The sequence below is a fragment of the Aythya fuligula genome, chromosome 1 (assembly GCF_009819795.1).
Source record: "Aythya fuligula isolate bAytFul2 chromosome 1, bAytFul2.pri, whole genome shotgun sequence".
In the NCBI taxonomy this organism is placed as follows: Eukaryota; Metazoa; Chordata; class Aves; order Anseriformes; family Anatidae; genus Aythya; species Aythya fuligula.
Genome location: NC_045559.1, coordinates 98085453 through 98112381, shown reverse-complemented (window position 1 = coordinate 98112381; position 26929 = coordinate 98085453). Strand labels below are relative to the sequence as shown.

The following is a 26929-nucleotide window of genomic DNA, read 5'->3' as shown; positions in this document are numbered from 1 at the left end:
TTTTTTTTTTTTTACAAGAATGGAAAAAATCCATTCACACCTGAGGTTATGGAGAATGCAATAAAATATTTTTTTGTTGTTTGTTTCAGTCAGATGAGATTTAGTGATGTCATTCATTTCAATTAATTTGAAGTATGAGGGTGGAATAGAGGGAACTAGGTATAACCGTGTGTGTAAATATATACACATACATAAGTAAAAGGGAGTGAAGAGCTAGGTATACACAATAGGCTGGAAGCAGAAAGGTTGGGTATGTGCAAGGCAATTGATCATAAGTACAGGTGGGGAGACACAACATTCCCTTCCATCCCACCACCTCTGTTCTCGAGAGATGTGCAATCAGTCTCTCTCTCTGAAAGCTGCAAAGAGATTCATCCCCAAAAGCATGTTTCAAGGCAGGAAAGCAGAAGGTTGAGAAAACCCTAAGATTCACTGAGGACTTTCACACTGTGAAAGAGGCATCAGAAAAACCAATAACTGAATTTGTGTTACTAGTGAGGAGAGGAATTAGAACAAAGTGCATTTTACTGCTGTCAAGTGTAGCCTATTCAGCTCACCAGAAATCAGATCTGCTGGGTGTTCAATAGCTGCAGTATTGCATCATCTTGTTAGGATGGGAAAATGCAGCTGAAACAAGATGGATATCTGCTTTTCAAAAACTGGCGATCAGGTAGAACACTCCCAGTCTTCAAGCAAACAAGAAAAAAAATTGACAGCAGATTTCTCAAATTAATAGGAATGAAATAAAATCTTGAACAATTTTAAGAGGTTAGTATTTAGATTTTCTTGAAATAAAACAATAGTTTCCCTATGTTCTCCCAGAAATAGTGTCAGAGTACATCATGTTTTTATAAGACCTCAAAAAATGAATCATTCGCTTTCTTAGTACATCACTGGAATTCACCACACACAAAAAGAATGAAACAAGTCCTTTAGTAACACATTAAGACATAACTTGCCTGTGACCTGATTTTAAGGGCCCTTTGGTAGCATGAGTGGCCTTATCATCCTTTTTTTATTATTATTATTTTTTTATTATAATTATTTTTCACTGCCATCAATAAGCTGTAACCGCAACAGCATGAGCGAGCACTCCCCTCTTCCTTTAAGAGCAATACCAACATAGCATCTGCTTCTCATAAGAACATTTGTGCGTGTGTATTAGTGTGCATGTATATGTGTGCGCATGACAGAGAAGCAAATCTGCTGAATTTAACTTAAAAATTTGTCATAAGACATTTTTCTTTCCTGTCATTCAAATCACAGGTCATATAAGAAGGGCTACTGCTTGTGCTTTTACTTTCATCTCATTTGTTAGTACAGGGGACAGTTAGTTACTGAGGAAATTTGGAAATTTGTCTTTCAAAGTCAGTTGACTGGTGTGTGTGAACAGCTGTAGAAAATAGCAGTTTTTTTACTGGCACTTGTCTCCCAAAACCTTACATACTTATACTAGTACTTTAAGCACAATCACAAGTTCAGCAGTGGAAGCTGCTGAGCAAAACAGTGCATGACAGTAGTCCTTGAAGAAAGAAGCAACAGAATCATCACATATCCACTCCCTTTAGCCATCAACTCAATAAAACAGTCCAGAAAGGAATTCCAGTGCAAACTTCAGGCTTGATTGTTCCTGTCTCATTCTGCTTTGACACTACAGGGAACAGGAGGAGATCCTTCACAATCTGAGCTTGCAAAAACAAAGACAATGAACAGACTGCTCTTGCTAGACATTAACTATTTCAGGAAGTCAAATATATTACATATTAAAAGAAACACTGCCTTTTGTTTTGCTCACTCTGCCCCAAAATCTCCAATGTTCAAAGAGTTAAATTACAAATTTTCTCATTGATTCTCTTGTGACATATTACCTCTTTGCCCTCCAGCTTTGCCAAGTTCAGGGGAAAATAATAACAATAATAAAAAATCTTTTCCTTTTTTTTCTTTTCCAGTATTTCTAATACTGTAATAATTCCCAATTTTTAATCTATCTCAGCTCATATTCCTGAGATGTTTCCTGATACTGTCCTGATAAATAAATAAGCCATGAAGGCTTTTGTTACCTTCCTTCCCATGCACTTTTCCCGTTCCATTACTAATTCATTGACAAACCAAGAAGCTAGCTCCACCAGAGCAGCAACAATATATAGAACTGTCATGAGAGTGAAACTCCTTAAGGAAGAAATGCTGATAGACTATAAGGACAAAAGGTGGGGATGGGGGAGAATAATATTTAATTCAGCATCCCAACAAACTAACAACAACCCTATTATTTTTAAGTAATATTTAAGAATAGTCCCTTCAACAGTTTTACACTGTCTCAAACATCATATCAGCAAGATACATGATTAAGGGTCTTACCAAACTGTGATATAATCCTACTTCCCACAGTGCCAGCATATCAAGCCCTCTAATGTCAAGGGAGAACTCAGCACCTCATAGGATCAAGTTCAAAAGCTTGGAGAGAAGCAGTGCAGGGAGGAAGGCCTGAATTTCAGACTGGCAGACACATCCCAACACTCCCCCTCCCTTTTCACACAAACCCATGTGGTGTCCACCTGACAAGCCTACATTCACAATGTTCACTGCCTTAAAAGTATTTTTTTTTTTTAATCTGTCTTGATGTCTATGGTCTTGATCTCCATGTAGCTGGTTTGCCTTTTAGACAGTTACGCCTGAAAACAATGATAACAGAAATAATATGTTATGAGAGCCTTGGAAAATACTACAGGAGGATCCCAAAAATATTAATTCACTGAAGGTAAACAGAATAGAAAGGCAACATTTCCAAGCAATAGCCAGGATTTGGCAACACAGGCCCTGATCCTGTACTCAGTCCCACCTAAGCATGTGCTGTCATGTTGCTGGAGTTACCACCACGTTGCTGGGCCTGGAGGCTGATCCACCAGCAGCCCATTGCAGGACTGGGGCTGTTGATGGCAATCTTGTAGCCCTTATTCAGGGCTGGATCCTCCTCCCACTTGGCTTCAACTAAAGTCATTATTAATCAGGTCAGACTCAAGGCCCAGGACAGAAATGGGGTTTCCCAAACACCTTGCAGTGTGCTGTGGCTAAATATGGCCATATAATTTCCCAGTTCATTCTTACCCTGACAGCAGCAAAGCCTAGGTTTTGTGCATGCTGAGCACATACAACTTCCTATGACATTCAAGAGCTGTAGCTGGGGTCCCACAAGGCCCCCAAAAAATCTTAGGTTAGGCAACCAGATTTTGAAATCAACAGGTGTTTGTTGAAAGTTTCAACTCTTCCCATGCGGTGCTCAGCAGACTGATCAGGCCATTTGAAAACATTTTGTTTCTGCAAGTCACACATTTTTATAGAATTTACATTTCTATCCTAAACATTCATGTTACAGGTTAAAACCCTTGAAATAACTTAGTGGAAAGTCTTGCCTCGTGACTTAAAATATGAGTATGCTAGTAGTTACAATCACTATGAGCATCTGAAACACAACTCATAGGCGACTGCATTCATCAGCTTCTGTGGATCATGGATGAGGTCCAAACTCAGGTCAGATAAAAAATCCATAGAAGTATTTGGTCCATTTTGAAAGAATGGATGGGTTGGAAATGCAGTTTCTGTAACCCCAGGCTTTGCTCCATGCTAAAGGTGTTTGCAAATTTCTGACAATCAGTACAGCACAAAGCTGTCTTTAGAAACAAGAAAAAACACACCCTTACTAGAATCTAACACCAGCAGGAAAAATATTTGGCTGAAACTTAAGGTGTGAATTATACTTGCTTAAGCTAGAACTAGAGGACGAAAACATCAAGATCTAGTAATATGGAAAGAAGGAAGGTTTAGCTCTTTAAAAAGAAGGGAAAGATAGATATTTGAGGTAACAAAACAAAAAACAAACCCAAAATGCACAAACACATCACAGACATCTAAAAATAGCATTTTATACATTTTTTTGCCAGTGCTTCTCTGAGAGCAAGTTCTTTAAACAGAACTTAACAATTTTACAATTTTTTTTTTAAAAAAATATGTCATCCTAAAATTGCCCATCAATCCTTACCCAAACTTTCTGTATTTCTACAAAAATAGATGCACAAAGAGCTACAAAATAATGTATTCCTGAAAGGAGGCGCACTGTAGTCAAGGGAGAGTCTTTTTTCCTGACAATTAAAACTGTTCATAAAAATATCAAGCTCAACAAAACAAAACACTGTTAAAGTAGCAGAAAGGAGTTAGGTTGCCCAGCTGCAGCAGGCTCAGATGAGGAAAGAAAGAAAAGCGAGTTTGTCTGTTTGTTTGTTTTCCAACTCTGTGGGACCCATAAGTGGCCTTAAAAATAAAAGGCTCAATAGCAAAACCAGAATGGTTGACTCTTCATCTTCATGTGTGTCCTTTGCCCCGTGCAGAAGGAGTCAACGACGGTTATATTGCCTGCCCAGCTGCGCTGACTCCAGCTCTAGATGGAGTTAAGTTATATCTAAACTTCAGAACCAGGAAGTTTCCTTGCTCTTGTCCTGATGCTGTAGACCTGGATTTTGAAAAAGAAAAGTAACATTTAAAATCTGATACAGCTGCTTCCTCCCCCTCCCCAAACAAAAACAAACACAACTTACCATCCTAGTGGATTTATTAGTAACATTGCTATTGCTTCAATTTTTATAGTTTATTTGGGACAAACTTAAACCCCACTGAAGTTTTAGATTGGCTCAAGCAGTTCAGGAATGCTGGTAAAATTATGTGTGCTTCCTTTTTTTGGCCTCATTTGAAGAGGAGCATGGCGTGATAAAATCGTCCTGCAAGGTCTGTGCAGGCTATCCACTATGGAACAACATCATTTTTCCTGATAGTCAATAGCTGGCCCCTATCTCTTTTCAAAAAGATCTGTAACACTTTAGAATCTCACAGTTTCTATGGTATTTCACCTTACAGAGGAGAGAGGTAAAATGTTCCTGCAGCAAGTAAAAAACCCAAATAATTTCACCTACGGAGTGTCAGATTTTTAGCCAAGAACGGCTAGTGCTTCCACATGGGAAAAATTTATGATTTTCAGCTTGCATTTGTTATGAGTTCTTCTAACATTTTCCTTTATAAAAAGTGAGGACTATCTAATAAATGTGGTGCTATGTTGTGGCTTTAGCATTATGGACTTGGAACCTGTGTTATAATCTGGGATTTCTCTACTCCAGAGGGATTCAATCTTCACTAGATTTACACCCAACAGGGTGGATACCTAAAATCCAGACAATAGAGGGGGAGGTGGAGATGAAACTTCCCAAAGATATTTATAGGGAAAGTAAAAAGGAGAGGTACAGGCGCATACTTTAAGAGGTAGCAAGGAACTTAAGCCTTACTGATTTAAAACCTGTCCCTTGATGTTTTGAGCCAAGAAAATTAAATTTCATGAAATGAAGGTTCACTTCCCAATATAAACCACTGCTATGTAGACAGCAATTCTGTTCTGTATCATGCTATATATTGTCCTGCTGTACCAAGACCAATGCACCAATTACCTAATCTTAATTTTAAGGCCAAATACACCACTAATATAAATAGGTGCAACTGTAACAGACTACAGTGGTGTTACGACTGCTGAAATTGCCTGTTTAGTAACCTGTGAGACTTAAAGACGTGCTGAGAATGGCTCACCCATTTCTATATCTGATCACACAGCATAACCCAAAGGAAGACTCATGTTTTTAGAAAGCCTTCCAACAGGCCTGATGGATTCAGATCCATCCACCAAATCTTTGACGCAGAAGTACAGTTATATCACTATTGATGACCAACATGTGAGAGCTGAGCTACAAAGCTATTAATAGTCATGTGAAAGATCACACCACATTGCTCCATCTGTGTGAGGACTCTCAAGCGGTGCCCAAACACTTGCATGTCCAGCTGCAACAAGGGAAAGCAGAGCACACCTCTTGGGTGGCTCTCTGCTCCTTTTCACATGTGCTTCCACCTATTTCTTTAAATTGAAAACAAAACAAACAAACAAACAAAAAAAAAACACAGGACATCTGTCAACAAAAGCATGCCACACTTGCAGACTTTTTACTCAATGAGGATGCTTCCTTTTTATTTATGAGTTATGTGTTTTCCTGGCAGTATCACTCACAAGCAGAGACATAATAAACTACTGTTAGTTTCCTTCAAAGCTTCCTCAGAGTTAGTGATGACAATTTTTTGTTATTTTCCCCCTTCTATTTATTTTTTTAAAGCAAAGAAAAAAGATATAATTAAGATATTAATAATAATAATATAATAATAATAATAATAATAATAATAATATAATAATAATAATAATAAAAAGGGGAGCCAGACAGTCAGACAGCAGAAACTTTTCAGAGTGCAAGGAAGCCATTTAAGTCTACCAGTGGAGCACTACAGGACACCAGATGCAACACAAGATGATATAGATTCTCCCAACGCAAGAGAAATAGATTGAATGGTTCATACCAGTTTTAAAAAAATATATTACACACACACCTGCTTAAGAGGATGTACACCTGACAGTAATGACCGGTAGAAGGTGAATAACCAGCTGACTAGACACCTTCCTACTTAAGTGTCTTTGCAAGAAACAGAAAAAAATGTAACAAGGAGGTTTAAGGTATAGCTATTAAGTTCAAACAGCCACAGAAAATAATCCAAAGAAATGAAAGTTGCCTTAGCTACAGAACTGAATGTGAAACACTTTCCATGCCTTTTCCTCATTATATTCCCATATCCTTTATGGCAAGACTATCTGCAGTTCTAACATGTAATCCAAGTGCAGCCCGGCTACTAACCAAGAGCAGTAGCTTGCAGTCTGCCGCTAGAACAAACATTTTCCCATTTGCAAAGACACCCTCGCTTGTGTTGTACAAGCCAGTAATTCCACAGCAGAGCTCTCCATCTCTGAGATGCCGATGTAGCTAACTGCCACACACACGGTATGCGGGTTATGTGGGAACATCTAAACGAGCCTGATGAAGTGTGACCGACTTGTAGCGTGTGTGAATGGAGACAACTCTACACAAGGCAGCAGACTGACCACTCAAATTCTGTATTCAATATGACCCCTTGATTTACAAGCATTTCCGAAGTAGACTTTCCATAGTTAGCCAGGACTAGAGAATATTGATTAATTCTCCTAAATATAAGGACAGACAGATGTGCACCTCAATTTTAAAACAAAATTACAGCCCTCAGATACACCAAAATCCTACTCTGCTTTTATTGTGCTGGGGTTACAGGAAACCTCTTCCAGGACATCTGTCCAACAGCAGACTACTAGCAGACTCCTACTAGCAGACTCCGCAGTAGCAGGGCAAGTTGCTCTGCTCTTCTACCCACAGGGCTGCCAGCTGGATCTGATTGACCACCTGAAGAGTGTCTGTGCCCACTGCTCTGCTCCCGAGGGCCCATGGGCAAGCTTGGATGGCTGGAACCACCAGCTCCAGTGGCAACAAGACAGCAGTTTCTCCCCGGTTTTAAGTGCTCAACTCTGCTGTCTCACCTTTAACATGAACGTGAGGATTTAGTCCCAACATTGTACAACTGTGGTTGCAGCAATGATCTACATATATGTGCTGTGAACTGCAGTCAGTGCTGTTAGAGGCTGACCTTGCTTTTTTTGGCATCAGTAGGACAAAGAATTAAAGCTCAATGCACAAACATGTTGTGCTTGGTGCTTGATAACAAACATATTGAGCTGGTCCATAGCTTGGGCATTTTGGCTTTGGAAAGGCACCATATAACAGCAGCCACAAATGTAGCAAGTTGCAAGAGATTTTGATTTAGGCTTGCATTTTCTTTAATCCCACTTGTACTGACACAGAAGCATCTAAAAGGGTTAATTTGCAGCATACAGCATGAGGATTAAGCCACATTTAATGGGAATCAGGTAGCTAAATCCCTACTCATCCTACTAAAACAGCACCATGTAAGTTCAAACAGATGTGCATGACAGATTGATACTTTGTTAGCTCTGCAAACAGTGAGATGCTAATGTCCCATACAATCTGCTCTGAAACAAATTCACAAACTACACCCTGCATGCAAGGGGAGCCCTCTCTTAACCTTTGAAGTGGTTCAGCGTCATCCATTCAGAAGATGGAGTATTTGGCTTTGCATGGCTGAGATGCAACAATGTAGCTGGACGAGAGTAAGATTACCGCCAGCCTGCCCTGATCCCAACACTATCACTCCATCTAATTCAGCGTGAGGAATTTTGCAAATGTTTCTATAATTGCATGTGACAGTAGCACAAGAAATGTGACTCACAGTAAGAGGGGAAAAAAAAATCATCTGCATATCTGAAGGACTCTGAAAAGCATCCTCTATATGTGTTAGCTTTTTTCAAATAAATTAACTGAAGCTTATGTAATCTAATATATTGACAGCTCCAGATGCTGATGTCTTTTATTCTTCAGGGAGATGTGGTCAAAAATTTCCAGAACTGAAGATTTCTTGCCACTATGGCCTTACCCAACTCAGAGGAATCCTCTTACAAGAAGGTGAGTATGTTCTTCTCCAGGCCCTCTAGTTTTTATCCTCTCTGTTGAGATTGCCATCTTGCGCTAGCATTAAATGCAATAAAATTCTGTGTGTTGTGGAGACTTAAACAGTGAAAACCCTACCTCAGAGTGGACAGGGAACAAGAAAAGCTCTGACAGTGATGGTAAATGCTGGATATGATTCAGTGTGGTGCTTCAGCAGCTCCCTCCTCTACCCTGCAACACAACACACATTCCCTGGATGACTCCATTTGACATACATGCAAAACACTGGAGCAATTAACCTCCCTCTTTCCACTTAGGTCACACCTTGAATACCTGTAACCAAAGCATTTGTCTCAAATCCACCAGATGTGGAAAGGGAATCTCTCTGAATGAGATTTGCTGTCCTTCCCAGCAAGTCTCTGCTTGGAGATCATAAAAGAGGAGTGTGCAGGGTAAGCAAACTGATAATTGTAATGTCACAGGTTACCACTATGTGCTGTGACATTCATTGTTTGGTCCATTGTTTCCAAAGCCTTAGGTATCAAGCTGGGGCTGCCCAATAAGGTTGTGCTATTGTGTTTCAGAGCATGGCCATTTTCAATAGTCATAAACAAGAGAGATATTGGTCTGCTGAGATCTTCTGTTTCTATAAACTGGTCACACATAATTTTTCATCTTTCTTTTCAAACCCAGAGGAACTCACAGACTATAATCTATACATCAAGCACGTACCTGAAACAGTATACAAAACAGCTTGCTCAGTACAGAAACAACTTGCAGCCTAGGTGAGACTCGTACTGAAGCCATGTAGTGGTTCTTCCTGACAAACAATCCCTTATACAGTTTGCTGCTCTTTTGTCCCCCAAAAGGTAAGTCAAGTACAGAGTTCTGGAGCTGGACTGCTGGGGCTACTGTCAGACCAGTGGGCTCGTCCCCTCCATCACTTGCAATGACCATTTGCTCATGATTCAGAGAAAGCAACTTCCATTATGGAATTTGTCAGAAAGATAGAACTTACTATTGTGATTTTGTTAGGTTATTTTCTCATACATAAAAGCATAAAATGTAGTAATACATCTCATATCATCTGGTTGGCTGGAAGTGTTATTAATCAATATAAAATCATTCAGTATTAAAAATCCTATTCTTTTTCTTAATTTCTTGAAGGAGTATGTGGCATAGTACTTAGAAGAGGTTATAGGTTCCAAGTTGCTACTATGGGAAGAAAGAAATTTGCATTATGTTCACTATAATTGGGTTCTGGTTTCTATTATTCCATATTTAAGAAACAGCATTTTTTCCTCCACCAATTCTTTCTTCCCATACACACTAACCAAAGCAAGAAAGCAGTTCTTACACATGTAATCAGTTAGCTAGAGCTATCAGGAAGACATCCTCAAAAAAAAACAGAGAAAAAGATACCTCAAGGAAAAGGGAAGAGAGATGCAAACCCAGTATTTCCTGAATAAAGTAACAAAAGGTGTTTCAGAAGTACTAACCTGCTGGTCAGATACACATCATGCAGAAAACAGAGACCATAACAGAGCACACGAGCACAGATGGACATTCTGGAAAGAAGTCACCCATCACTTTGATATCAAATGGCTATAAACAGGGGGGGCTACCAGACTGCTCCTAATGCTGAGATGAGAGCCTTTAAGTCAAACCTTGCCTGTGATGCAACAGATGTAGTTTATGGAGGTTGTTCCATAGCTACAGATGGAGTAAAATGAATCTGATTCAGAGACCTCTGCCTAGCCCCTACAACAATGGAGTATGATGGTGAGCACAGCTTAAACAGCATCTCTTCTTTATGTGACACCTGGATGCTACACAGGAAGGAAATGCTGCGCTTTTCCAGTTTACATGAGTAAGATGCAATCCTCATATACTGACAAGTTATTAGTTCAGTCCTCATTGGAGCTATATTTTGGTGAATGAAAACATGAATTGGCTGAATAAGCTGGAAGCTTCCACGTGAAAGTTTAATTAGCCATTTCCCACAAGATTTAAACCAAAAAACCGTGTATCATGTCACAACTCATTTGTCTTGAGTGGGACCAAGGGAGACAAGGGTCTTTCAGCAAAAGGCAGAGGGAGATGGATATTTCACAGCTCATCTGCTCTGAGAGCAATTTCAGGAGGGATTCCTACCTGGAAATTTATTTGGAGAAGGCTCTGAGAACAAACCCTACTTGAGCTGCAGGGAGTCCACTTCATTGCTTCAATTCTTTCTGCTAAAACAAGTCACAGACACAACTGAACCATCTTACCTGCGTCAAACCCAAAACTTGGCACAATGTCCACCGTTCCATGAAAGGCTCCAGCCCATGCTGAGGTAGCGCTGGTGACAGCAGCAGGATCCGTCTTAGTCACGTCACGCTGGGGAGCAGGAATCCTGGCTGCACGTACTGAAGGCATTAGCAGGGACCCGTACCGGGGGTCGCGGTGCGAACTGGGATGGTGATGGTGCATGTGTGGATGAGGGTGATGGCGATGCATGTATACGTCATGCATGTGTGCATACGAAGGGCTCACCTGAGATGCTAAAGGATAATGCCAGGATTCAGATGCAGCATGGGGAGGAGTTGGGGCAGTCTGATGAAGGCTGTGTCCTGGCCAGCTGCTGGGATCTGGTGTTGGGAAGGTGCCTGGTGCAGTAACAGGGAAATCAGGGTGTACTCCACTTAAGCATGGTGGTGGGGGAGGCTGATAAGAGCTGGTCCAAAATGAAGTTGGAAAACTGCTCCTTTGGCCTGAAAATGTTGAGTTTTCTGGAAGAGAAAAGAGAAATTAATTATGACTGAAGCTGAAAAACAACTTTAATGACAGAAATCCTAAAATGAATTTCTACTGTCAAATTTGTAATGCTGAACTCAAACTTCAAGTTACAAAATCATAGAATGGTTGAGGTTGGAGAGGAGTTTTTCAGATCAGCTAGTCCAACCTCAGGACTCAAAGCAGTGTCATCCAGGGCAGATTGTCTGGTACCACATTCAGTCAGATTTTAGCCAAAATCCAAACTTCATGACCTCCCTGGGCAACCTGTTCCAGTGTTTGATCACCCTCACAATAGAAAAAAAAAAAAATGTTTTCTTGCATTCAGATGGAATTTCCTGATTTCTAATTTGTGCTTATTACATCTTGTCCTGTCAACAAACACTGCTGACAAAACTCTGGCTCCCATATCTTCATTTTCTCACATCAGGTATTTACACACATTGATAAGACCCTGTGAGGAGACTTGTCTTTTTCAGGCTGAAGGATCACAGATCTCTCAGGATATTGACACAGAATAATGAGACATTAACTTCTGCTCCTGATCAGACCTGAACATATCATTTAGAAAATTCTCTTCAAATTAATTGCATGTTTTGATGGGATCATCTCTAATGCATCTTATGTTAGTTTATTATATCATGTTGCTCAGTATCCAATAGCATCAAGCAGATAAAGTCTCCTATGTAACTGAAAGAAGTTTTTGTCAGAAAAAAAGACTTGTTGCTTCTTACAGCTAGGGCTTGACTTATATTTAAATACATTCCAATACCTCTACATTATGAAATGACGTTCTAAAAATTCCTCTTTTGAAGAAGCGGTTAATGTTTTTGATGTGTAGGAAAGTATTGGCATCTTCTCTCGCATGTCCCCCTTGCCAACTCATGTTTGAAAGCACTGCCTCATGCAATATGCCTCTGCTTAAACATTTTTTTTTTTGGTCAAAGATGGAAAGAAAAATACAGGACTTTACCACTGATGAAAGACCAAAGTCATAAAAATAGCCTACAGAGTAATAAAGGCAAGGTAATTTAATATTTGACAAGGTGAGGAAACCTCTGTCCTTCATATAGCATTTATAAAAAATGTTTATATTATTTTTTCCTAAATGACTTTTTGTTTTGCTCTGTTTAGCAAGCAACTGGAATGAGACTTGGGTGAAGACATCCTTGAGAATGAACAGATTCTTCAGACACTCCTGCCTCTGAACTGTGCTTACACAAAAATATTTTGGAAACAAAAACTAAGAGAGTTTTCTGACTGCATCACTAAGACACTAATGTATCTATTTTAAAATCCTTTAAAATAACAGCATTTTTTCCACTCATCAGTTAGCTTTGGTTTAGGCAGTTCATTGAGCCTGAATGACTTCTGGTATTGGAAATAACTTCATAAATATTCTATGGACAAATGTAAAGAACTTATCTTTGTGCCAAACATTCTCAGAGGCTGCAAAAAACCTCCAACATGGCTTCCTTCAAAAGGCTGCTTCTTTTTTTAGCTTTGTATTTCTATTGTAATTCATACTAGAAGAGAGCTTCGAGTGCATAACAGAAGCTTCAGCACCCCTCTGAAATTGTTATTGTTCATTGTTTGTAAACTGTTCCTTGTTACAGGGGATTAGGCTGAGACACAGAGTGCACATGGCTTAGTGTTGGCAGCAGGGCTGTCAAAAAAAAAAACAACAAACTAAGCTTCTTCATGTCCAGTCTGTTATTTTCCTCACTGCCTAACAGAGAAACGCAGCTTGACAATGCATTGCCAGTATTCTGGAAAATTAATCACTGTAATGGAGAGTTTTTGAGAACTGTCTGGCTGTTATCAGCGTGGAAAAGCCCTAAATGCAAGCCATTTCACTTCACAAAAGTGCCGAAAACCACAGAGTATCTGCAGGACAAAATTAGTATCAGGAGAGAGTACTTAAAACCACTGGATCTGGCAATGTGAATTCAGTCCAGATTGCATATCAGTTTGCCTTTACCAATCATGCAATAGGTATAGGCCACAGAAAACACGTTTAGTCATCTCAATTTGTCAAACCTGTGCCCATTTCGCAAAAGCCATAACCACTGTCAGAAGCTGTCGTGGTTCAGCCACCACTGAGACATCAGTGAGCATAACTGCAGATGACAACCTCTTTGGCCAAGGTGAAATCATGTCACTGTTGATATAATGTCCATCCAGGTTACATGACCTTGCAAAAAAAACATCATCCAGTCTGAACGCTCACAGAGGATGCTACTAAATGTTGCGTGCAGCAACATCTTCAACAAGTACCATCTATGCTGAACCACAACCCACAACTACCACACATTTTCATTGTGTTTGAAGATTGTTCTTTCCCTTCTACCTTTACAACAGTGAGCACAGACAATTATTTTTACAAATATTGTCATGTTGGATGCCTGGCCTCTGTGAAACATGGCAATGGAGAAACAGCGATTTCAGCACTGTCCTTGAGAAAGAAAAGTATCTGAATAGCTTCCACAGGCTTTTGGGAGGGGGAAAGGGGTATTTAACTAAAATTGTCTGCCAAAAAAGATACTCAGTTACCACAATTTCCTACTTTAAGTACAGTGAGGCAGGGAGATGGCAACATCTCAGATACCACAAAGTGGTGACTAATGCAAATGTTAATGGTGGTTGGCCAACATGCACTGAAAACCTGCCAAAGCCCACATGCTATAAAGAAGACAATGTATGGAATTCTCTGTAGCGCAACATTACTTTACAGTTAAGGCAGGAGGGAAAAAAAAAATCCCTTTCAGTTGGGAAAAAACATGTTGATAAAAACTCCATAAAGGTAACATTAGTTTCAAGTGTAGGCCCTGCAAAAGATTTCAAGTATTTAGCATCCCTGTTACTCAAATTTGTTGTAGGAATCTATATTATATAAAAAGACAGTTTTTAAGTTCATTTCAACCTAAACTGATCAGACTGATCTGTATTTTCAATATACAGCAGATGATAAGTTTTATTTTCTGTACACAAGCAAAATCCCTCCTTCAAACAAACAAACAAAAAACCCCACAATATTAATGTAATGATGAAATTGCAATTTGTTTTTCCATCACAACACTAAAAAAAAGCAACTTAGATGAAAACAAAGCAAAACAAACAAACAAAACAACAACAACAACAACAACAAAAAACCTTGTCCTATCAGGAAAAGAAGAAATAATGCAATGAGCTAAATAGCCAGTACATTCCCGTAGAATTTATCACTTAAATCTATACTTTCTAAAACAGCTATTTGCAAATGCAAGATCTTTTTTTTTTTTCTAATTTATCTTTTAATAATTTATTGTCATTTTATTATTATTTTTTTAAAATATATCTTTCTATGAAATGTATTCTTAAAAGATATTCAAGCTAATTATATTTTACTTTAGACAACAGGATATAAATTCATTAACATTTGCTACAATAAAGCTCTTGTCAAGTTATCTTCTTTGGAGAAACAAACATGGTCATCTTTTGTAGTCTCCTATGCAGAAGCAAGCAGCTCTTCCCAGTAGCCTTCCTGAGTATTTTCATACTGCTCCAGCAGGTGCAGCAACAGCAGAGGGCATATCCCCTTACTTTATTCCTGGAACACTTTCAGAACACGCAGACCTCCATGTCCCACCGATGGCATGGGGCACCCCGGGTCAGGAAGCAGCCTGTTTGAAGAGCCCGTGTGCCAGGTCACCCTGGCCTGTCTACTACAGAGCCCTCTACAGAGAGTTGTGCAACTGGGGGGAGTCAGGGCAAAAGAGCTGGGAATTTCTGAGGCCAAAGAGAAGGACACAACCCTTACTTCATGATATGTCTCAAGCTCAGTGAAGAGGGTCTGCTGTAGGCACGTGTCTCTAGTGACTGCCTTGATCCCATCTCTAAAACATTTGCAGCATGTCTGGGCCGTTTATAAATGTTCCAGTCTTCTTTTTTTTGTAAGCATAGATTCAATCCTGCTCTCAGTCAAGTCAATGGAAAATTTCCCATTAACATTAATGGTCCCAGCTCAAGCCATAAATTCCTCTAGCTCCCTAGCCATTTGTGCTGACCTTTGCTTAAACTTCCTCAGATTTGTCATCATCCTTCTGGAAAGCAAGACCTTCTGCGCTATTTTTCTCTTCACAGTGGTTTCCAAAAATCCTCTTTTTATTATCTGTGACTTTCATTAATATACTCTCACCGTAGCATCACTGATTATGAATACCACCAGTCCTACAAGGATCCTCATAGTATCTCTCCCACTAAACCTGATGCAAGATCATTAATCACTGTTCTTAGTTCACTGTCCCTTTGACAGTCCACGTAAAGAAAAGATCAGAAGCAATGCATTTGTGAATCTGAAAAACTACATAGACTCTCACATTCAACAAAACAGAAATAATGTCTTAAAGGCAGGCTTTCTACAGCCACCAGTTTAAAAATCTGACCCATAAAATCTACCTAGTTCATCTGGCAAGATCTGTCCTTCATTACATTGATAATCCTTACGCCCATTATGAGGCAAGAGTGTATGCTGCCGTTCAAACACTTTACAGCATTGACCACTGAACTTTCTACTTCCTGCTTCAGAGCACAGCCACCCCCATTTTACATGCAGGAAGTCAGTAACGATGTCTGTCTCTCTCCTGTGAGCTCTCCTTACAGGCAGGCTCCAGCCACGTGGGCCAGGGCCAGGACCCATTCCAGCTTGTGTTGGCTCCTCCCTACCTGGAAAGCAGCCGTATACAAATCTTAATCACCTGGCAAAGTCACCCAAGAAGGCTGCGTGGGTCTTCTCACTTCCAAGACCAGCATCCCAAACAGCTTTGCTCTTGCCTTACAGGCCAAGTTTCACACTTAGAGCTTAAAAATAAGCCTCAAATCTTGCAGCAGACTTTTTTGAAGCCACATGAGCTCTGCCCTGCTCCTTCCAGGCCTTGGCGGAGCTGCAGCTATGGGAAGAGTGGGAGATGACTGTTTTTTCCACGCCTTTGGCACCTTTTTTCCCCATTAGTACACCAGACCACTCAACCCCAAGCCGCTCCTCATTTCTTTCATATTTGGGGTGATTTTTCCACCTTCACAAGGGAGCAAAATTTCAGCTGCAATGCAATATTTGTTACAATGACATAGACCAAGTAAGCTACACCACAGACAGCAGGTTACCTCCCTTCTTACCTCTCCACAATGGACTTAGCCCTGCCTTGCTCTTGGTGAGGGCAGTTTCTGGGTTGAAGCTACTGGCTTGGCTCAAAGCTCTTGAGAAGTGTTCATCCACTACTGAACCAATGTCTCCCTGGAAGTAAGTGAAAAGGACGCAGCGAGAGTTAAGGTACTCCATCTCGGCAGGCTGGTCTTTCTCATCCTCCTCTTGCTTGCTGGGAAGGGTCACTTCCAGAGACTCCTGCATCTTGTTGTATACAGCTAATTTCTTCTGGGATTAAAAACAAAACAAACAAGAGATGTATCACTAAAAGCATTCAGTGCAAGCTCAACATCTGGTTTCCTTAAAGAAAAATAACTGAATGCATTGAATATTCATTTCTGTTCATTGCACTTGGAAGACAGAGGTATTTTGCACCGACATTTTACAGAAAAGAGATTACCAAAACTCTGCTTAGAGTTTTGTTTCCCCCCACACAGATGGACCTGCTCCTCAAACACATTTCACATCCGCAGGTAATTTAACAGCAACGGTTTGCACCCAATACCTTCAAAAAGAACACAGGTAGACTGACAATTTACTGCTGACTCCCACCTGGAAAGGATATTCCCATCAGTGAGGGCTGCAGCTCCAGCTTGTACAGCCCTGCAGAAGGGTGGCCACTTACTAAACTTCTGTATTTCACCCTTTTGGCTGAACATCCACCCAGCTTTGCTCTCCTGGGTGAGAGGACAGGAACAGTTAGAGAACTTGATTCTTGAAAAGTCTTCCACCACATTCCCAAAGTCCACAAAATGCATAAATTCTCATTTAGGGCAAGGAAAGGTGTTTTTTGTTTGTTTTTATCATGAAGATCTACACATTCGGGTGGTGAAAGGGTTCTTTTGGGGGTAGGTTTTATTTTGTTGTTGTTTTGTTTTATTATTTGTTATTAAATGCCAGCTTCTGGAGTAAAGAATAAAAATTCAAGTCTTCAGAAATTAAGCATGTGATCTGGGGGAAGAGGGGAATTGACAAGTCTGCAAACACATGCAAAAAAAAAAAAACAAAAAAAAAAAAACAAAAAAACACACAGAGAAGCATTAAAAAAATAAAGCCAGCAAAGCCATCTGTGAACAGCTATTTCAGAATCTTCTCTCTCTCTCAAATCAAACCTAAATGTCAAAATAAATGTGTGTGAAGATCCATTTTGCATGGAACATATTTTTCAGATGTTCCACTTTACAACTGTTTTCACAGAAAAAAGCTCCCCACAACAGTCAAGCTGCAGGAATCATAGCTTTTAGCCATTTCCACAGCTGACTTTACACACAAGCAGCTTTAGGAACCCAAAAACAACTACAGCACATATGCAGAAGTATTTCATAGCTTTTCTATAGAATTACAGCTTGACTTGTCTTTTATGGTTTGCTTGGCAACACTTTAGCGCCATCAGAATCTCTTTAAGTTTACGGCTTTTTTCTCTTTTTCCAAAGTTGTTCTATAGAGCAAGTTAAACAACTACACAGTCTATAAAGTTCCAGTTATACAATAAATACGCTTGTCAGATTTAGAAATAATTGGAAGTCATTCTCCAATCTTGTACACCAAAAATGTACTTACATTCTATGCTTTCTAAAATCCCATAAGCAGATACAAATTGTCTTATTGTAACACAACATAGAAACTCCAGAACTAATTCTTAATTATGAGTGATTACTAAAAAAATTAATTGTAAGAAAGAGATACTTACAAATGAAATTAAAACCTACAATAAATACTACAAGCTCAGAGCAATTAAGTGATGCATCAGACATTCTGGTAGCTTAACTGAAGAACATACACCAGCTCAGTAATACCTTTAATTCTGACACTGTTGCACAAACTGTAACAAGGGATGCAAGGAATTTTATTTTGCAGTTTGGGAGATCTAAACAAGTCAAAGTTAAATTCTAGTAAGTCTGTGCTTCACAAAGCACGTGGCTCTGCTTAGTACAGTGTCACTTATTTAGACATACAGCTTTATTTCACAAGATGTTAAAAAAAAAAAAAAAAAAAAAAAAAAAACAGCAAGTTAAAACAATAAATAGTTTTTCTAGAACCTAAGTGCTAAAATGAAAGGTAGTCTGAAGCTATCAAAGTAACTTTTGCAAGTGTTGAATTTGAGGTGACCCATACTTTTTTGTAAATGCTTTGTGCTTTCTCTAAACAAACTAAAAATCTCTTTAACATTTGTTCCTGAAAAATTAAGATATAACTCTCAGTGAGCTTCATGGTTTTGTCTAAATAATCTCTGAAGGATGAGATGTCAATAGGACAGAAATAGTTTTAACAATATCACATATATAGTAGAAGTGCATATGAAAAATATATAACATATCTACTTAAATGACTTAATGATGTTCAAAAATGCACCACAATCCAGATCCTCTTAAAAAAAAAATGCAAGACAAGAGGTTGGGAACCACTTTTTAATTACATTATGCATTTATTTAAGTATATAGAAAGCATAAAAGAGGTACTTTAAAGGTGTCTAAATAGATATTGATATATTACAACATCTCAGATACTGTATATAAGCTAGACCCTTAATATATACAACACACTTTAAAAGTTGATTTCTGTGATTATAGGTACACTATTTGTATTTATGCTGCAAGTATACAAATACATACACAAGCATGCAATTATATACAGAAACACATAATTTAATATAGCCCCTGGCTTGACTTGGTTATCAGGAAGGAAGTCTTTCAATGTTCCTATATAGAGACTAGAGCTCAGGAAATTAAAACTTATCTCCAGAGTCGCTTCTCTGTGCAGGAATGTTCCCCCTTCTACAGCTTAAGAATCTAATTCATTTTCCATTTCAACTCTCTTTCCTCCCCTCCAGTCCATGGGTAGTCATTACAAGACATTCCAAGTACTTGCTCTGTTTTTGAAAACAATGAATCTAATTTATTTATTTTTTTTAATGTCAAAAAAGATGGCAGTACTGATGGACAGGTACAACAGCTTGTGTAAAGTTATTTATAGTGAAAAATTATATTTTGTGGTGAACTTTTTGCAAAGAATGAGAATTCTTAATTAAAAGATATTTCAAAACCACATCAAGCCTGCAATCAGATACAGATCTACTTAGTTTGTATTTCAGGCTGAAATTATCAGCCAATTTTTTGCCTGTGATTACAGGGCCCTTTAAATATGAAGTTACAGTGAGATAAAGTGAATTTTCCTTGCATGCAGCTTACATACATCCTTAATTTTTATTATAGGATATATAATATGTAAAAGTTTTTTTTCTCTCCCTAACTCTCTTGTGATACCTCTGCCTACATGCAAATTCTGCATCACCCATTCTGACCTTAATAGCAATCTTTTCACAGCATTTCTATCTCCACTTGTGTGACAGGAAAAGTACCAACTTTTTCCATCAACTGCTAAGTGAATTTGTCCCACTCTCATGAGAGAAGAAAAATAATACAAAAGGGGGGAAAAAAAAAAAAAAAAAAAAAAAAAAACACATCAGGTTAGGTTTCTGATAACTAGTCTGGGCTAGCCCACTTTCCCTTGTACTTCTTTCATGGAAACAGTTCTGGCATATATTTAAGCAGTCAACAGTATCTGTAACGTCTTTATAAAATGTTAATGCCGAACAAACTCTGCATATGTCTTGCCTTTTTTCAGTTCTATAATGCTTTCATGTATTCATTAATTATACCTCTCTCTTCACTAAAACCTAGAGACTGAGATTAAGCAGCATCTGAAAATAAAAAACAAAACAAGCACAGAAAATCTCATTTTGGCCAAGACTCAGAATATAGAATCTAAGTCATCTTAGTATTTTCGAAAATAGATAAAGAAATGGGAAATCCAGTGCCTATATCATCTGATCCCATCTTCAATAGCAGACACAAGTCTATGGCACAAGAAGGAATGGTAGGACCTCTGGGTAAATAATGCTGTACAGCGTGGGCTGTATTCAGCTTAAACCGACACTAATTTTGTTGTTTTATATTTACAAAGAGGTTCTTTCAAAGAAAATTTCAACTCTTACTAAAAGTATCCCTTAAAAAAAAAAAAAAAAAAAAAAAAAAAAGCTAAAGATCAAAAGTAGATTGGGAATACAGAAATATTAAAGAGAGGGTTCACGCTGAATAAGCATCCTCCACTCTTTTGGAGGAAAACAGACCACTTGGGTCTTTTACACCAAGAAAGCACGTGGTCCAAAATCTCACACAAAACCCCTGTCTCGATGATTCCTGTTATTTTCCAACATACCCTACCCAGAACCAAGGAAAACTGTTCTCATGCAGTGAAACTGGCCACATGAAAGCCAATGGCAAAAGTCCAATTGACTTCAAGGGTCCCGGATCTCAGCCGGGGTGTCTGGTAAAAATGTCACAGCATTCCTTTTCACAAACTGAAAAAAAATTCACTTCCAGCTGAAAGTAGCCACGAGGCAGCAAAACATAGAAACTAACAAACACAGCTGAGGCTGGAAAAATTTTAGTGTAGCCGAGTTTGAATTGAAAATTTAAACCGGCTCTTATTTTACATATAAGCTGGTTGTCTGATCCTACAACTTACTATCTCCGTACATGCCATCATGCAGCATATGGTCCTGTATGCTCCCAAGCATGAAAGTCTGGTGTGCCTGTGGCCACCTGTTACAGATTTTCCATTATGAGAGAAAGAACAGGAACCAAAAATAAAGAATAACTTCACTGAGGAAACACTATATGACCCTATCCTGAGAAAAAAGCTGTCATTCGACATAAGCTTCTGAGAAGGAATTTCAGTAACAAACCCTAGGCAAATCACGGACAGTCCTGCATTTGTGGAGCTGCCTGCCAAGCAGGCTCCTATTGATAACACTGAAAGTATTCAAGGAAGAAGACAATTTCAAGCAATCATGACATGGAATGCTGGGCCTGAAAGCAACATTTACTGCATGCCTTGAAAATAGGAAATGGTAACTTCTCCCCTTGCAAAGAGCAAGCCGATAGCAAAGCCACACTTTCTTTCAGGTGATCCATTGGGTTTGCAGCAGTAGAGCCTGGTGGCCGTGCAGTGTTCAGTTGATGGAGACAAGTAGTGGAAGACTAGATTTATACATCTTCTGCAGTACATCTGAACAAGGCTGTGCCATTAAAGCTCTATTTTCATGTGTATAAAGGAAGGTCAAATTGTTTGGTCCCATCAGAACAAGACAGTAAAGCAAGCCATATTTTTGAAATCAGTAGGGTTTCATGGGGTTAAAAAACAGACAAACAAAAACAAATATGCCCATACACAGAGCAAGACTTAATCCAGGTTTTACATCCCATAATTTTGAAAGTAGCCTTTGAAGCTGTTTAGTGTTTTGTGAAGTCAGCAGCGGGGGACCTATCAGACTTCAGAAAAAAACTTGAGGAACCATCCAAACTACAAAAATGAAATGTGAAGCTACCTTCTGCTACTATCTGGTGTGTCAGGTTCCACGGACTGTCACGCACATCCAGCATCAGTAATATACGCCCATACTCAAGGGTGCAAACAGGCGATACAAATAACTTTACCGGAAAACTGATTTACAGCCTGTGAACGAGGGTTTAGCTACGGCCAGCTGACACAACGGTACACACGGCTTGTCCTTGTCTGCAACGCTGTTCGTCTGGAAGGAAGAGTTGAGTTAGTGACCTAATTTGCTAATGGAGACAAGCCCTTATCTGGAAAAAGTCTGTCTACAGTCCTGCCAGCAGAAAGTCTAACTTGAGCATATCACAACTCTTTATGCAAGACTGATTTAGCAAGGACGGTGTTTGGCTTAGCTCTCTACATCTACATACCATGGAGATGTTCCAAAACTACCATTTACTGTAACTTCCCATTTAAAAGGTCTTAAACTCAGCTGTTAGTGAGCCAGGGTGAATCCTACCTTAGCCTCAGCCCTGCAGCTTGCTGTCCCTAGACAACAGGGTATGGCAAGCTGTCACTGCGTGTCTTGTATGCCAAGAATAAAACAGGATTCTTCACCGATTATGTTTCCAGTCTCTTTGAATGAGCAGCTCTGTTACACCCATTCCTCACCCAATACATAAGAAATCCAAAACTTACTACAGCAGCTTCAGAGCTCCTTAGAAAAGTGTATGGTGAAGAGAGTTTTTATTGCACCATTCCAGAGAGCTTTACACTCGGGCCAGCACAGCTCCTTACCATACACAAGAATGTACTTATTGTAACACCATCACACATTCGTTCTGTATTTTGGCAAAGGAACATGGAAACCCCGATTTATCTATAGAAAAAGGGCTGCATCCACTTTTCATTAGTTCCTTCTGGCATCACGTAAGCATCTATATATCCATACTTCTCTTACTTCCTGCCAGCAATGTCCCTGGACTTCAGCAATCTCAAAGATCTAAGGTGCTAAGCCTCCACTCCCATTAACATTCAATAGGAATTCAGGCTTCAATCCATTAAGCACTTAAAAAAAAAAAAAAAAAAAAACCTAAATTAATTTGCCAGCAAGTCCTTTCTTGGCTGTGAATTGTTTAAAGCTGAGGTTCCAAAAACTCTGTATCGCTGTGCAAGGAAAAATCATCTTTGTGCTTATTTAGTGGAGCAACAACTACATTTACAGAAATGTGGGAATAACTTTAGAGTGGGGTAACTTTAAGAAGGCACAATGGAGCACCCTCTAAGGAGAAAACAAACAACAAAAAAGCTCAGTTCTGCACACTCCAGCTGCATGCTAATCCATCCTTTAAAGCAATCCAAGACCTGCTGTGTAAAAAGGAGACCATCGTTCAGACCCCACTGAGCGCAGAGCAGTGACACAGTACCAGCTGCTTGTCAGAAACACTTCTCCTGACTTGCGTATGCAGCATGCAACCTACAGAAAGGTGAGAAGATGACCTCTCCAGAGAAATGCTGTAGTGTAGAACTTGAGCCTAAATAGCTGCAACAGCAGTTCCACCGCTGAAGAGCTTGCTTTGCTCTTCAAGAGATAAAAAACTGATACCAAAATCTGGCATAACCAATTACATCTCTGACAGGTTTATTACAAGTACCTGCAAGGATGCACAAGCTTTAGTTAGAATAATGCACCTCAAGCTCCCTGAAATTAAAAGGAAAGGCTGAGGTGCTCTTTCTTTCAGGAGACAAACCATTTTACTGGGTACTAGAAGACAACAGTATTGTACGATGGCACAGAAAAACACCTCAAGGGAGTCCTTGGATATTTTAAGGGTGAGCTCCACTTTGTCAGCTCCAATTCAGAGCTTTATTTTAAAGATGCCCCACTAACACATCTTCCCTCACTGTTATTTTTAAACCACAGTTTTAATTCCGGCAAAGGAGAACATTCTTTAAAATGGTCATCATCCTTATGAAGAGCGCAGGAGCATTTTACATGTTGAACACATGTGTAAGAAGAAACAAAAACCTGGCAACAGACTCTTCTTCCTTCTTTCTTAGGCTCTTTACTACTTGATTAAATGTTCTTGACAGGATGATTTTGAAGAAACAGAGACTTGCAAAATGTCATGTGTTACCCGAGCGCTAAATCATTCCACTCCAACTAGAGATACATCAGGAGTTCATCCTGTGTTTATTTCTTTTTTTTTCCTTTTTTTTTTTTTTAATAAAAAGTGTTGGATTAAAAGAGAATACCTAAACACCTCTGAAGCCCGCAGCTGCTAGAGGCAGTGGGCACAACACTTAGTTCAGCACGAACAGCTCGGTTTTGCAGCCTGACACTTGACTAGTTTGTGAAGACCCTTCAGCTCCAAACATTTCAGGAAAACTGGCGCAAGCAGGATTAACTAAAACAAACTGTCAATAATGTGTAGGATAGCAAGGTTGAGAATGCTTTTTTGGTGGTAACAGGATATATTGTACTGGCCACGACTCATATGCTGTATTGGCTCAACAGTGCTATGTTTCTTGCCTTGAATATCTACCTCCACATTTCATAAATAGCATAAGCCACAGGAACTCAGTTTATTTAAAATGAAATTTTAAGAAACTTTGGCTTTCATTAGGGTGCCTCTGGGACATTTCAGATGTGGTGCTGTTACAGCTGATGGAGAACTTCTTGAGTCTCTTTAAAAACAAAAAGCAACTGCACGGGAGTGTGACACAGCCGTTAGTGATCACTAGATAGATTTTCACATACTAGGTGCTCCACACTCCAGTGCTGGAAAAGAAATACAGCCAACTGCCTACAAAGTTAAGTGCTAAAAAGTCCACCTAAGTTTCAATCTAAGTTTTCTACTTCTGGGTCTCTTAGTCAAGTTGTTTGAGATTATTTATTTATTTTCCCTCCAACTCAGGCAGGCTAGTAAGTGGAGCTCCGGATACTAAAATATAAAGTTCATGACTAACAACCACTGAATAAGGTGAGGGTTCTGCGAGCCATGACCTAGATTGGAGAAGAAATAACAATGCAGGCACGCTGCAGCAGACTAAACTCATGAGTTTTCCAGAGCCCATGTTTACAGTGAACAACATGAGTGACCTGGAAAAGTCAGCTTCGGTATCATTTCTGCAAAAGCTCTTTTCCCAACAATAAAGAAAAAAACAATAACAAGTGATAGGAATTTTAATGTTTTAGCCCATATTCGTGTCTCCAAGGCAAGTTGATATTAGGGGTCACTTCCCATGTACAGAGAAAACAATCTTCGTGGATAATAATGATAAAACCTTATGGAATGCAGCAACAACCAAAAAATGTATTCTCAGATGACTACATTAGGGCCAAGTCAATATTAGTCCCACTTCACCCACGCACTGCATAGTCTAAAAATGCTGTCAGCCTGATAAGAATTTCCTGATTCACTTTTTTTTTTTTTTTTCCCTCTCTTCCAAATACATCTGATCACCAAATTCAGTTGGAAACTCGCCGGAGCCGCTCTTCCAGGAGAGCCGGGCTGTGCGGCTGGCGAGGCGCGCCCGCTCCGCGGGGAGAAGCACAGGGAGCAGCGCGGGTCCCCTCCCGTGTGCGCTCCTGCGGAGCGCACCGCACCGCACCGCAACCGCACGGGCGAGCGGGGAGGATGAGGGGGGGAGAAGAAGGCAAGAAGCAACTTTTTCCCCCGTCTCGCCCCACTCCAGCCGAGCAAGTCAATATAAGAATTTGGATTATTTATTTATTTATTTATTTATTTATTTTTAAAGTCTTACCAGGCTCCGTTGCTCTGGGACACCCTCACCAACTCCCCGCATCTCCGAATCAACCCGGGGCTGCACGGCGCATCGCTGGCTGGCCGGACGGAGGGTCTCCGCCCCGGCCAGCCAGCGATGCGCCGTGCAGCCCGCCGAGGGGGGTCCCTCCGCAAGGCTCCCCCCCCTTCCCCTCCATCACCCAACCCCACCGCTCACCTGCGGACAGCCCGCTGCGGCTCCGGGCAGATAGCGGGGCGCCCCGCACGCCGCCGGGGGGGCGGGCTGCTGCATGGCCACGTCCGAGCAGCTCATGGCCGCGGCCGCGGCCGCCCCGCGCCGCCGCCGCCACCGCCTTCTTCCCCCTCCTCCTCCTCCTCCTCCTCCTCCTCTTCCTCCTCCGCGCAGGGCGGCCGCGGCGGGGCGCCGCGCAGCGCCGGCTGCCAGCGCATCTTCGGCGCCCGCCGCGCTCCGCGCCCGCACTTATAGCGCGGCGGCTCCGCGGAGCGGCCGCGGAGGGCGGGGGAAGGAGGCCGCGCCCCCGGCCCCCCTTCTTCACTCTCCCCCCCCCCTCCGTCCCCCATACAGCTCCGCGGGCGCGGAAGCACCTGCGCATCCTTTATAAGCCCTCCCTCCCCCAAACCTGGCGCTGTGCAGAGGGTGGGTGGTAATTAATAACTGATGAATAGATGCTCATTACTACTTTATTATTAATAATTACAAACTTTTATTTTACTTTTTTTTTTTTTCTTTTTTTGGGCGGGCGGGTGAGGCGGGGTGCAGGTCCCTTTCCCTTCTCATTGCTCAATGGGGATAAGGAGCATCTCACTGCCCAATTTCTCTCCCATGATCCCCAGGTGCACGAGAAGCATGGCCAAGCTGGAGAAGAGGGAACCGTCCCCCAGTCAAGTCACACGCATAGGCCACACACCACTTCCCAAAGGATTTGCAGCACTGCCTGGAATTTTGTCCAGGAGGAAGGAGGAACCCACTTGCCCCATTAGCTGGAAGGTTGCACACATCACTTGACTGCCCAAAAGGTCTCTCCTCACTCCCCACTTTTGGTTCACAGTCTTAAAAATAAATAAATAAAAGAAAAATCACATAACTGCACTGCTTGACTTAAAATATGTGTAGCAAACCAGGATCTGGCTGTAATGGCTCTAATCCTACTCAGATATATTTGTGGCCTACCTCTGCACACATTCTTGCCTGTGAGCCGCCCCACTGCAGTCCCATACTTGAAGGCTTTTGATACCATTCCTCACATGGAAACGAGTCAGCATACAGCTCGGTAGCATTATCCCAGCTTATAAGCCTGGACATGACCACACTTGCTTGCTCTTGTTTTCTTCTTCTTTGGCCTAAAATGAATTATTTCAAATTTCTTTTTAAAAAAATTCCTTTGAAGTGTGCCTATACT

The 26929-nt window shown here is 40.5% G+C and overlaps 1 protein-coding gene across 2 annotated transcripts; it reads right to left on the bottom strand.

Annotated features, from left to right (window-relative positions):
* Positions 1-3850: 3850 nt before the first annotated feature.
* VGLL3 (vestigial like family member 3) lies at positions 3851-25857 on the bottom strand. 2 transcript variants are annotated; one of them, XM_032187060.1, is made up of 4 exons: positions 25726-25857; positions 16395-16650; positions 10736-11236; positions 3851-4504 (listed from the first exon to the last, which is right to left on the bottom strand). In XM_032187060.1, exons 1-4 carry the CDS (start codon positions 25819-25821, stop codon positions 4461-4463), a joined length of 897 nt encoding a protein of 298 aa, XP_032042951.1. In that variant the 5' UTR covers positions 25822-25857; the 3' UTR covers positions 3851-4460. The 2 variants fall into 2 exon arrangements, with proteins under 2 accessions (XP_032042951.1, XP_032042960.1); XM_032187069.1 differs by lacking the exon at positions 25726-25857 and adding an exon at positions 25528-25581.
* Between the last annotated feature and the right edge of the window lie 1072 nt (positions 25858-26929).

Excerpts from the sequence above, each read along its gene's own strand:
- VGLL3 (XM_032187060.1), bottom strand. The coding sequence starts at position 25,821 with ATGAGCTGCTCGGACGTGGCCATGCAGCAGCCCGCCCCCCCGGCGGCG. Across the intron at positions 16,651-25,725 it reads CCGCAGCGGGCTGTCCGCAG|AAGAAATTAGCTGTATACAA; the intron begins GTGAGCGGTGGG and ends TTTTAATCCCAG. Across the intron at positions 4,505-10,735 it reads AAGTTTTGGGTTTGACGCAG|GTCTACAGCATCAGGACAAG; the intron begins GTAAGATGGTTC and ends TTCAAAATCCAG.